At 35.5% G+C, this 13,331-nt stretch overlaps 3 protein-coding genes and 1 long non-coding RNA gene across 4 annotated transcripts; 1 reads left to right on the top strand and 3 right to left on the bottom strand.

The window, feature by feature from the left end:
• Positions 1 to 779: 779 nt before the first annotated feature.
• On the bottom strand, positions 780 to 1,910 carry LOC140836171 (uncharacterized). The gene is made up of 3 exons (XR_012118993.1): positions 1,482 to 1,910; positions 1,344 to 1,376; positions 780 to 862 (listed from the first exon to the last, which is right to left on the bottom strand). It is a non-coding gene; the product is annotated as an uncharacterized lncRNA (long non-coding RNA).
• A 3,330-nt stretch (positions 1,911 to 5,240) lies between these two features.
• Positions 5,241 to 5,948, bottom strand: LOC140835747 (uncharacterized). Its single transcript, XM_073201154.1, has one exon. The coding sequence runs from the start codon at positions 5,946 to 5,948 to the stop codon at positions 5,241 to 5,243; it is 708 nt and encodes a 235-aa protein (XP_073057255.1).
• Positions 5,949 to 6,164: 216 nt separating this feature from the next.
• On the bottom strand, positions 6,165 to 7,589 carry LOC140835746 (uncharacterized). Its single transcript, XM_073201153.1, has one exon. The coding sequence runs from the start codon at positions 7,587 to 7,589 to the stop codon at positions 6,165 to 6,167; it is 1,425 nt and encodes a 474-aa protein (XP_073057254.1).
• A 994-nt stretch (positions 7,590 to 8,583) lies between these two features.
• Positions 8,584 to 11,694, top strand: LOC140836170 (PHD finger protein MALE MEIOCYTE DEATH 1-like). The gene is made up of 3 exons (XM_073201576.1): positions 8,584 to 8,946; positions 9,635 to 9,878; positions 9,969 to 11,694. Exons 1-3 carry the CDS (start codon positions 8,640 to 8,642, stop codon positions 11,479 to 11,481), a joined length of 2,064 nt encoding a protein of 687 aa, XP_073057677.1. The 5' UTR covers positions 8,584 to 8,639; the 3' UTR covers positions 11,482 to 11,694.
• Positions 11,695 to 13,331: the final 1,637 nt, after the last annotated feature.

Below are 13,331 nucleotides of genomic sequence, written 5' to 3'. Positions count from 1 at the left end.
CGGGTCCCCACACATATCAACTCCAAAATATCTTCTGTAGCTTTTTGGAATGGTGCATCTTCCAAAACATCATTACCGTGCCTGTGAAAATAAAAACCACATAATTTTAATTTTCAACACATGCACAACTTAACATTGAAACCATTAACATATAGAACAAGTCATGTATAAAAAAACAAAAAGTCTTGTTAGAAGACAATAAGCGATGAATTGAGAACAATGTGCAATAGATAAGTTTGTAAAAAATCACTACAACTACTTAACTGTTATGCAGAACCAAAACAGTCCCAATTGACAATTACTTATCAAAAATAATGGTTGGATAAAAATTGCAACAGAAAATGGCTTAAAATACTTTAAAACGGACATCAAGGCCTAGAAAATTTTTGGCATAACCTCCTCTTAAGTAGGACATACCAGAAAATTTAAAACACACAACAACAATATATATTCAAAATAAATTTAAATACAACCATACACCACACTTATTACCTACATAGCTAGACCATACATCACACCTATCACCTATACAACCATCAAGCACAACACAAACAAATACTTGGGGCATCACCCAGGAGAATAAATGTAGCGCCCTTACCCGAGCCACTACTAAACAGACTAATAAACATGCAACATTAAACTTAATACCAATAGTTAAACAGCGGAAACCAAATACTTAATCATCTTAAAACCCAAATGAAAACAAAACAATAACGACAGTCTTAAACATTAATACAACCATAACAAATACATGATTCTGAACGAGAAAAATATAAACCACAGAAAACCTCCACTGGATCACCACCGAAAACCCAACTGCTCTAGTCACTGCCCTGGTCGTCTGAACCTTCCAACCTAAGATCTGTCCCGTGGGATCGGGTGCCCAAGATGAAAACAAGGACGTGAGCGACAATCGCCCAATACGAGAATGTACGAGTATACAAACTGATATGATGCATGCAAAATGCAATATGCTCGGATATCAAGGATCAACTCAAGAATCTCATGCTCAGTCTAGAGGCGCCTGAGTGTGTAGTCTCTGATCTGCCCTAGGCATGTTTTGGCTCCCACACTCATCATCAAGACGTGGACCTGCAATGTCCAGGTCATCAGAGCCAGCGGGTCCCATCGGACACTGTAGCTCTTGATGTCCCATCGTTCACAATACAGAATAGGGCTGAGCGGCCCCAACAAATGAGGTATATCTCAAAAGATATCAGGCTCAACATGATATGTCATGCATCATATGCCAAAGCAGTAAAACATGTATCATGCAACAGATAAATATGCAGCATATAAGTGTGTATACTACGCTTGGATATCTCAGTCAGTACATCACGTACCTCACTAAAACAATCTGACAGAAAGCTCTGAGCCTAGAGAATACCAACATAAAGAAATCACTAACAAACCAGATCAAACATGCTACAAAGATCTCCCTAATGATCCTTAAATCACTATCTAAGGATTTAGGATTATACCTGCGTCCGTCGTTAGCCCGCTGATGATGTCTCGATCTCAGTTCACCGACCCCTTCTCGAGTCGATACTAGCTCCGAAACTTTCCGACACCAAAGTGCCCTAGAAACTGGCTAGAAAATATAAGGTACAACTAGAACTCTCTCTGAAGAATGCGGTGAAGGAAACAAAAGAATCGACTTCCATTTATAGGTTGCATCCGCACTATTCCAGAAAATCCGAACCAATCTTATCTGCCACGTGTCAAAATCTCATTGGTCTAGTTGGATTTCTCGAGATAATGTAATCCGAAGTAGGTCGGGTTATCCATTTAAAATTCGGTGGATACCAACAGCTTAATCCCGAATTATCAATTCCTTAATAATACTTAATTAACAACTCATTAATTATGTCTTAATTAATACTTCACTCAAAATAAGAATTCGGGTCATTACAATAAACTCTGATAAAAGACTGACAAGACTCTATTACACATATAAATAGATTAGCAGGGGACTTCAACACTGACAACCAAGACCATCCCAAAAACATCCCATAAACACTTCAAAACAACACCGAAATAGCCCCAAAACAGCACTTGAAAGCAACATGAAAACAGCAACACAAAACAGCTAATAAACCTCTTAACACCATTTAAAGAAGCTCGAAAACAGCTCCCATGACAGCCAAAAATTCAGACCCCAAGACCGTCCCCAAAACCACTCTAAAATAGCCCAGCTGCTCCAAAATCACCACAAAAGAGCCTCCAAAATATTCTAAAAATCGCTCCAAAATCATCTCCACGTTCACTTCCAAACAACACAATACAAAATATATGTTCATATATAACATTGATACAATGAATCTCAAACCATTCCATGAATCAACAAAAAAAATCAGATATTCAGCAGCATTTCAACATAAATATTATCACTTTCAAATACAATTCCTCTTCTCCACATCTTCAATCCCACCTAAAGTTCCAACTTATATTTTTTTTTTCCAATACATTCGAAGCCCAAAAACCAGTAAAAGAAAAGAAAAAATAATAAAAATGGCAGCTGTTAGCTGTTACCTTTGTAGCAATCAAAATAATTACAACATTCTTTCAACATATCCCGAAAGCAATGAAGAGATCCACATGTCATGAACCAACAGACGTGCAACAAAAAAAATCACATATCAATCCAGTATCATTTGTATTCTTGATCCAAAAACTGAAAGGAAAAATTCAAGAAACCAAAATAATATCACTTTTGAAATACACAGAAAAGATGTTATAAAAATCTTAAAGTAGAAATAAGAATTTTACCAAACTTAGAAGCTAAATAATGTGCAAAATGACTATTTTTGAAACATCCCGTAAACATGTTAAAAAGTATAACAATAATGTCCAAATCCGTTCAATATGAGCTGTATTTTTTCAAATAAGATGAACTCATGTATTCATAAATATGATCTTTTATGCATTCGGCAGCTCGGTGCACACCTCATCAATTTCTTCCATAGAATACTCCTTTTTTGTGAACTATGAATTATATTAGTAAAAAAACACAACTTAATGAATTTTCAAAATGATAAGTAGCTAGATAACTTGTAATTATTTTAGATAAGCAAGATAATATTACTATCAATCGTAGTGAATCCCTCTCAAGAGTTGCAACTTCTTCAGTAGACAAGTAAGACTCCTGCGAACTTCCCAGATCAGCATACACCGAAAGGCGCTGTAAGTAGTTCACTTTCCTTCAAGACCTGCAACAGGTACATTTTCTCGCAATTGTAAAACATTCTCGTGAACAAATCCAGTAGGTTGAAACGCTAAAAATTCACTTGCAGGACATGTAGTTCGAATAAAGCTTTGGACTCACACTCAAAAGCCAAGCACGGTGCCAAAAAATAAAATAACGCATGATGTGTCCATTTTGAATTTTTACCTATTTTATTCGTGAGTAAGAAACTGGGAAATCTAACTCTAGTTCTTCGAAGATTAATTATTTTTCTTATAACGAATAATGTTTACCACTGCGAAAATTATGGGGATCGAATTGAATAGAAAATCCTTCTGGCATCCTGACACCAAGTAAAAACTATCTGTTGCATTTGTTATCACAAGATGACAGCTTACATACCAGTGTACTTGTCCTCACGCAACCTGCATTCAAACTTGATAGGGCCCTGTCGTTTTCCAAAATACTCCCCTACTCCTCTGATAGTACACCCTTCAACAACCTCAGATAAGATCCAACACTCGAAACTACAATAAAGACCCCATATAACCGTCAATAAAATGCATCTCAAACAACGAAAGCAACTTAAATCGACTCGGATAAAAATCCAAAACCGGACACCCTATAATCCGACTTAAATTCTAGAATTTCGAGCTCAGTACTCAAGAATCAAAGCTTAATCGAACAACAGTTATTGAAAGGTCACTTGGTAATATGATTCAGCTGAAAAACTGATTTCATACCTTGTCCTTGATTATTTTCCAGATAACCCTTGTCATCTCATCTCTTGCACAACATATATAGATTTAAAGTAAAAAACGAAACAAAAAAAAAGTTGTCAGAGAAGGACCTAACAGTAAAGTAACTTGGGATCGCAACGGAAAGCTCACGACCGGATGAAAATTCTTGCCCAACCGGATGAAAAATCGCGCGTAGAATAGGACTAAGATTCACGACCTTTCCTTCCTCAAAACTCACGGTTATCGTTGCAATCAAGGTCGACCGGACCTGGGCTACCTTCACGGGTCCTCGGCGACGGCGAACGGACGAGCGAAGACTTTGATTCGGCTGGGAAAAAGGAGGGAAACGGGAGAGGGTTTGGTGTGTTTGTGTGTGTGTCGCGACTTCTATTAGGTGTAAAATGTGTGTTATGCCAGAAGTGTGTTGGGATATTGTTTTTTTAACAACAGTTTTTTAAACAATGTTAAAGGATTTAGAGTCTTGCTTTGAAAGCTATTTTTTTTAGTAATACGAGAACGGTTTTTTTAAAACCGTTGTCTTAGACCCTAAAAATATACATAGACAATGATTTTATAAATCATTGTCGTAACTACTAAAAAAACGTTGTCTTTCACTGACATTAATAGACAAAGGTTTTTAAAACCGTTGTCGTTGGCCCATAAAAGACAAATTTTCAAAAACTGTTTTCTTTGACAAGAAAAAAATTCACAAAGACAACGGTTTTCATTAAAATCGTTGTTAAAAGGAAAACGACAATGGTTTCTGATAAAACCGTTGTCTTTTGAATGTGGTTAAATGTGGAATTTCTTATAGTATATATAGAAAATATATTATGTAATATATGTATATGGACATTTTAGCCGAAGGTATATAAGAAAAAAAAAATTCTAATATATTTTTAAAAAATATGAATAATAGACGTTTCATTATGTTCCTTTTATTATTAATATATATATATATATATATATATATATATATATATTTAAAAATTAAGAATTATAAACGTTTCATTAACTATTATTCTAGTGTATTGTTACGAAAACCAAATTATTTCTTCTCCTGCATGGAACAGTGTTTTTAATTTTCGCCATTTGTAGGGTTTAGACAGGTCAAACTTCAAATTTTATCACAAACTTATTACCCGACCTTGCCATGACAATCTAGATTTTGGATACATAGATTCTCATTATGCTAATAAATATATAAGCAGGGGCGGAGCTAGAATTTTTATTCAGTGTAGGCTATGATATGCTATAATTAATAAAACAACAAAAATCTTTTAATCATAAAACATCGCAAAATAACTACCTTACAATTATTCTTTTCGAGTCTTCATATTTTGAAACCTTTGTACAATAGATTCATTATCAACGGTCAGAAATATATCTTTCTCTACATAGACAATGAGACTATCATTCATCCAATCATCACTCATTCGATTGCGCAATCTGTCTTTCACAATTCTCATGGCAGAAAACACCCTCTCTACTGTCGCTGTTGCAACCGGTAGAATTAATGCCAATGTCAAAAGCTTATAAACCAATGGGTACACCATATTTTTCTTTGACATTACTAACTTCTCTGAAAGATCACCAAATCCTTTCAATCCTTGAAATGCTTTGTTAGAATGCATATCACATATATAAGTTTCAAGTTGATCATCAAGTGTGAGGAGATCAAATCTTGAAAAATCTTGTGGATAAAATTCAGATAGTTGCATCAATTTTTTCTTGTCAAAAGCATAAAACAAGTTTTGTGGACACAAACAAGCTACACAAAGGAGTAACTTTGTACCTGCCTCTGAGAAACGATCATTTAACTCTTGAAGTTGCATGTCGATAACACCATAGAATAAATCCACACGATAATGATGCAAATTTGTCACTTCTGGTGGATTACGATGGGGACGACCACGTGGTGCCCAACGTGTGAACATATAATCCATTTTGAGAACATCAATGTAATGTTGCTCACAAAATCTGTTAACCTTTTCTAAAAATGAATCCCAACCATCATCTCTCATTTTTTGGAGTCGGTGTTTGCATATTTGTACCAAATCCATTGCATTCACAATATCCTGATCTTTTTTTTGCAATGCTGTCGACAATTCACTCGAAATTCCTAAGACATGTTTCATCAAGTGTAGATTGAATGCAAAATCAAATGAAAGTATTGATTCCAATAAATTAAATGCTTCGGTTTTTTGATCAGGAGAACTGGAATCATCTTCTGAAATTATTTAAAGCACATCAATGACAGCAGAGAACATGGAAATCAAACTTATCAAAGAATTGTAATGTGATCCCCAACGTGTATCCCCAGCACGTTGAAGGGTAGTTTCTTGATTAAGTCCCCGACCACTTGAAATCTCACCCCTCTCCAATGCCTCGACAATAAAATCCGAATGTTTCTCTCGAAGAAGATCAGAACGTTTGCAAGATGCTCCAACAACATTTAACACATCACCAACAACACGAAAAAAATTTAAAATCGGAAGATTTTTCTTGGCCACAGCTATAAGAGCTAGTTGAAGCTGATGGGCAAAACAATGTATGTAAAATGCACATGGGTTCTCCTTTAAGATGAGTGCTTTTAAACCATTAAATTTACCCTGCATATTACTTGCTCCATCAAAACCTTGTCCTCTCAACTTAGACATGCTCAAATTATATCTAGAAAACATATTATCAATAGCAGCTTTAAGTGAGATTGATGTAGTACTGGTAACATGTTCAATCCCGATAAAGCGTTCATTTACATGTCCACTACTATCCACATAACGGATAACAACTGACATTTGCTCTTTTGTTGACACATCACGAGATTCATTAACTAAAATAGAGAACAAGGAATCACCAACATCTCTGATAATAATATTAATCTTTTCAGTGGCACAAGCACTCACTATGTCCTTCTGAATATCAGGTGATGTCAACTTGCAATTTTTAGGAGCATTTTTCAATATCACATCATTAATCTCTTTATTATGAGCACCTAAAAATTCCAATTGGATAAGAAAGTTACCTGGATTAAAAGAACTTTCAGTTTCATCGTGACCTCGAAATGAATGCCCTTGTCGCAACAAAACTCTAATACAATCAATTGAAGCATTGAGACGGATACGATAATCATTCCGCATTTGCTTTGACTGTTTGTACAAAACTGACTGAATGTGCTCATCTTGATTCATCAAAGTCTCACAATTCATTCGAGCTTTATGATGTTCGCTGTCATGCTGGCCAACATGAATATTTAACCTATCTTTGCACTTCCAATTTGTGAATCCTTCATTAACAAAAGCCTCCCCTCCTGCTTGTTTTCCCTTAGTTATCTTGAAGAGATAACAATACAAACAATATGCGGCATCTTTTTCTACACTATACTCTAACCAATCACCAAATTCATTAAACCATGAAGGATTGAACCGTCTACATTGGCTTACTCCAAATTTTCTTTTTGGAAATTCATAGCCTGAAGGTTGACATTGACCTTTTTGCAAATATGCCCTTCGAACTTGATCTCTAATATTAACATTATATTCACAAATTGGAGTCCTAAGTCCAGGATCTGCTGGTAGTTGTGAGAAATCAAATTTTTCAACCCTAACGTCTCCAATGCTTTGTACTTCTGGTTCTGGATCTTTTCTTTTAAAAAATCTATGCATTGTAAATATTGATTTCCTAATAATATAAAAATTACAAAGCTATCAGCATATAAATCATAATCAATATCTATCAACACGGTTTTAAATAACAACAATAGATTACATAAAAGTATTAGAGGCTCAAATTAAGAACAAATGGAACACACTAAATAGGGGAAAACAACATCGAACACATATTAAGATAACAAACACCACTTTTGAAATTATAAGAAAATCATAAAAAATCATCAGAAATCATCATAAAACTAATAAAAGGATTTGGGGTTTAACGTAAATTGAATATTGGATAGTAAATTAGCGGGACAAGTGAGAGCCCATTTAAGACAATTCGGAGCAAAAAGGAATCAAATAATTGAGAGAAAAATGTAAAGAGAATCAATTAAAGTAGAATTGTACTAGTTTTTGAGCGGCGAAATTTGACAGGTAGCCCGAATAATTTCGTGCGATCAACTCAAGAAATTTGACATGTAGCTCCAATAATTTTCAACAGAATAGTATTTATAAACCCTATTAATTTGTTTTCCAAGGTGTAGGAGGCTTTTTAAAAAAAAATTGGCCCACTTATATTTATAATCTCTATTTTTTCATTCTCGTTTTTTCTAATTTGTTAATGATAAAAACTTTATTAATATTCGTTCATCTTTATATATTTTGTTTTTAAAACGACAATATCAATGTTTTACACTACGTAGACATCAGATGTACTTGGTTATTACTAATACTCAGAAACAATGATCAAATCGTACCAACCGTAGCAACGCACCGTAGAGAACCAACCGTAATGCAGCCTCGCATCCACGTGAAGGAATAAGAATTGTTCATGCCAACACTTCCCGGTGAAATACCCGGAAACCCCCCCAACTGATTCGAAACCGCTAGCATATTTCCCTCCATGCCAGGGCTATTTTCATAAATTCGCAATCCTCAGGTTTCAAGCGCCAAGTTTTATATAACCTCTTCCTCCTCTCTTCACTCCGAATTTGAAACTCAAAATTTGGGGGAAAAATAGAAAAAAAATACTGAGAAGAATCCTTAGCGAGATTCGCTTTAATGACGTCCAATTCATTCAATGAAGCCTGCAACATGAGGATAAAGAAAATCAACCCTAAGAAACTGCTCGAATTCGAAAATTTTGCGGGCCCTGGTTTGGTTAGCAAGACTCTGTTCGGATCTTTCAGAGATAACGTTCTGTTATTCGTTCAGAATTTCGCGGAGATTGAGGATTATACGGTTGATGATATGCCCATTTGGTGCACGTTGCTTGTAACTCAAAACGATGGCGCTTTCCCGCTGTTTATTGTTGAAGAAACAGTTTGGAATTCCGAGAATCCTTACTGTAATCACTGTAAATTATCAGGTAATTTGAATTTGATGGACAATGTCGTGGTTACAGTTTTCTTGGTGAATTTAAGTTTGATATTTCTGGGTTTTCGTACAAATTTGGTTGAGTATTTGCTGACTGAGTCTTTCTTTTGTTCCACTTGTTCTTGGTGAATTTGAATTTGGATTTCTGTTTTTGGTAATGGGTATTGTTTTATTTTCACGAACTTTCAGTGATAGTCAGTTATCATGTAATTGAAAATTTTGGTAAGTTTCTTGATGGTTTCTTTGTTTTCATAAATCTCTTCGTGATATTTTTCTTGGGTTTTCGAAGAATAAAAAAATTAATTATGAGTCCTTACTGTAATCACTGTGCATTATCAGGTAGTTTGAATGCGCTGGATACAGTCATGATAATATTTATTTGTGGGAAATTCTGGTAACCCAATTTGGTAGAGTATTTGCGTAGTTGATTCTAATTTTTGTTCCACCTGTTCTTGGTAAATTTGAACCGGGATTGTTATTTTTTTGGAAATGATTTCGTTCTTTCCATCACTAACTTTCTGTGATAATCGGATATCATGTAATCAAATTTGAATCGTTTGAAGCTTTTTGATGGTTTCTTTGTTTCATAAATTTCTTCGTGTTAGTTTTTTGGGTTTTTGAAGAATAAGGAAATTAATTATGATTTTGCTTCTTTTGTTCTTGTGATGTATGTATTGTAGGATGGGGTCACCATTTTGTGTGCAAGAGAAAGTATCATTTGATAATCCCATCTTACGAGAAATGGAATAAACCGTTACACGGGAATTTTTCTCAGTTCCAGAGCCATAGTTTGTATGGCTTGATTCACTGCAATGGATATGGGCATCTCATCTGCATCAATGGTATAAAATACGGCACAAATTTCATCGGTGTCAGTGAAGTTATGGAATTCTGGAACCGCCTTTGCACGGTTCTTAGAGCCAGGTTAATTTATGATTGGAATCTGGTAAAATTTCATTTAATGGGTGTTTTAGCTTGAAGGTTTTGTAAGATGGTAGTTTCTTTTTCTTGCAGGAAAATTTCGGTTTGCGATGTCTCAAGAAAGGAATCGATTGAGTTGAGATTAATTTATGGTGCAGCTTATGGGCATTCATGGTATTCAAAATGGGGTTACAAATTTTGTGATAGATTTTCTGGAGTTACAGAGCAAGAACTGTGTTCCGCGATGAAAATTCTGAGCTCATTAGATCTTGATAAAATTGTCGGAGATTTCAAGAAGAAGAGAAATGGAAAGGAAATCAAAGAATCAATAAATAAGTACAGAGAAATGAGTGATAAACCATTAGTCACCATCAGTGATTTGTTAAAGCACATGCTGATATTTAACTCGAGGCTTGCGGTTCCTGTTTTCAAACCTTCTGGGTTTGACTCAAAAACTGGAGAAAAAACGACCAGCTTAGAGTCATTCGTGCATTCAATGGCGAAAGGTGATTGCAGGTGGTCTACAAAGAGGCTGGAGGGAGTGCTCAGAGTGATTGTTGATCTGTTAAATGAGCACAAAACAAATAATTTTGATGGTAAAGACGGTATGACGAGGCATGAGTTGAGAGAAGAAGCAAGAAAATCTATTGGAGATACCGGTTTGATTGATTTTGTGCTCAAATGTATCAGGTGTTTCCAAGTGGAGAATCAAATCATTCGTCGCACGATAAATCCATATGGTAGATTAGTGGAATTCACCATTCATGACATTATGGAAGAGGCAGAATTGATGAAATGGCAGATTCCAGAAATGGATTTTAGTTGCAGGTGGTCTAGAGAGAAACTGGAGCATGCAGCGAATTCAATTGTGAGTATTTTAAAAGAAAACAAAGGAAATAAGGCCATGCCACGGCAAGAATTACGTGACAAGGCTAGAGACCTTATTCATGACACAGGGCTGATCGACTTCGTGCTGAAATCATTCGACAATTCAACAGTGGGTAATCAAATAGTATATCGCTCCAAAAACCAAATTACCAAGAGCATCGAGTTCTCCCTTATGAGTGTTTCTGAAAATCTTGAAATGTCAGCTAACTTAAATGGTTCCTTAGGCTTGAATTTGTCAGAAGAAGTGCTGTTTCTTTACCAAAATGTGCTATTAGGATATTCTGAGTTGAACTTAATAGGTTTAGCTGCTAGGCTAATCTTGGACTCTAAAGTATTTGTGAAGGAATGGCCGGTAGAAAAAGAGGTTGTGAACCAATTCATGGCATTAACATGTAAAGTATTCCCAAGTTTCGATGAGTTGGAAACGGAGTTAACTCGTCCACTCTCACCAGGTGAAGTCGTGGTGGTCCCGCCATCGATTACAATTGGTGAACTTAAAGTGGTGGCACAATGCGCGTTGAGAGATACGTACTGTGTAATGGATAACCTTATGCTGACACAAATTGGAGCGCTAAAGCGAATAGAAGATGAACTGATATTATCTTGTGCTGTGCATCCTGGTTCAGAGCTTTGGGTAAGAGGATCTGGGCTAGACTTGGTCACGAGCCTGAGATATGAAGATGGATCAAATAATACGATGGACACTGAGTCGTATTGAAGAAGGCGCAGCAGGGGGGACATTTATAGGAGCAACGGGAAAATATAAAAGAAGTATAGTTGAAGGAGAAGGTTGTAGATGATGAAAAGATATTTTTGTTTAAATTTGAAGTACAAGAATGAAAGAAAGAGTGACAGAAGCAATTTGTTTTCATATTCATTAGCTGCTATCCTTGACTAAGCAGTGTAAAGTGGTGGATTAAAGCTTAGTACATATGCACATTTCACTTATAATAACTTGCTTAGCAGATATGCACTTTTCATTTTGGCAAGAAAGAATATCAGTATTATTTCAAACATATGATCTCATGTCAAACGAACTACAAGTCATGGACAATCTCCTCTTTTATGAGATTTAATAATTAATTTAACGGACAGAGAGTTGGCTTTTGATTCAGTGAATCCAAATTAGAAGATGATATCTGAATTGGGCCCACAAACATGGCCCACGCAGGCTTAAGAGGTAGTTGGAATCCAATCTAGCGTTCATGTCGCACGGCCCAACAACAAAATTTATGGCCCACGAGATAAATTATCCAAACTCAGCCCCACAAGAAGAGCATGCGAGTTTGAGACCCAAGCATGTGGTCATATAATTTATCAGAATCAAGCTCTGTGAGAAGCAAAGCATTGTTATTCGATCTTACGCTATGTTCTTTGCTTCGACTGAGAGTCTCATCCCAGTTCTATGATATAGGTTGTTCTACATAATATTGTCAAAATCTTGGTCATGTAAATTTGTTATAATCCTATATATAATTAGGAAAAATAATTTAAAAAATATTAACCATTGTGTTCGAAAACAAAAAAAATTTGTAGATGGATTTGGAAATTCCAAATTCCCATCCCATTTTGCATGTTTGATAATATCATTTGAAGACATCATATTTTACTTGGAAATGAAAAGGATTTGAGGAAAGAAAGATGAAATTTATATTCAAATAATTTTATTCTCATTTAAAATTCCAATAATTCCCAACAAATCCGAACAATTTTGAAATTTGATGAAAGAAAGAAGAAATTTAAATTAAAACAATTTCTGAATTCAAAGTATAGTATTGTTCATATATATCCATCTTAAAACAATATATGTGGCCTCAATTTGCAATAAAATCATTATATACAACTTGCGGTAGTGGAATCATATACAATCCTTTAATTTATAAGAGATAACAAAAATATGACTTCAACGGAAGACCCACAATTTTGCCAAGTCTATATTTCCATTTTCCCGATTTCAATCCTATTTGGAGTCCTGAAATCATGTAGCTTAAATTTAGAATAAACATATAGAAAATAGATGTTAAATCTTTAGGGACCTAAGGAGGGAATAAATTGGGCTTATAATGATACAATCACGGGTGCGCCTCAGAAAACAACGTGGGACACGTTGGAGATACGGGCAGGGTCAACTACGAGGGGACGGAGCAAGAAGTTCAAGGAATCTCTTCAAGGATTTAAGGCAAGCTTCCAAGAGTATTCCAATCAAGTTTGAAGCCATTATAAAGTTATTCAAATTTTGAAAACCAAACAGAAGGCATCCAAGTCAAGATAGGAGCGCCCCAGTGTATATTTCCGCCCGCCCAAGTGCCTAGGGTGCGCCCCAGCGGAATAAAATAGCGGCCGCAGCGCGTCTGTTGCGCAAACTTTTGGAGACCATCATGCCCCAATTGACAGAAATCCCCGCCCCATGGCGCTACATTGCATAATCAAACAAGGAAACCTAGATTACAAATTTTAATGTATTTTGACATATAAACAAAAGTTGTAACTTTTAAATGAACAATTAATTGAAGACTTTATCAAATTTGTGAGTTCTTCACTCGGATTGTCAAACACGAGTTATTTGAA

The sequence above is a fragment of the Primulina eburnea genome, chromosome 7 (genome assembly GCF_022965805.1).
Source record: "Primulina eburnea isolate SZY01 chromosome 7, ASM2296580v1, whole genome shotgun sequence".
Taxonomy (NCBI): Eukaryota; Viridiplantae; Streptophyta; class Magnoliopsida; order Lamiales; family Gesneriaceae; genus Primulina; species Primulina eburnea.
This window is presented reverse-complemented; position numbering and strand designations above follow the sequence as displayed.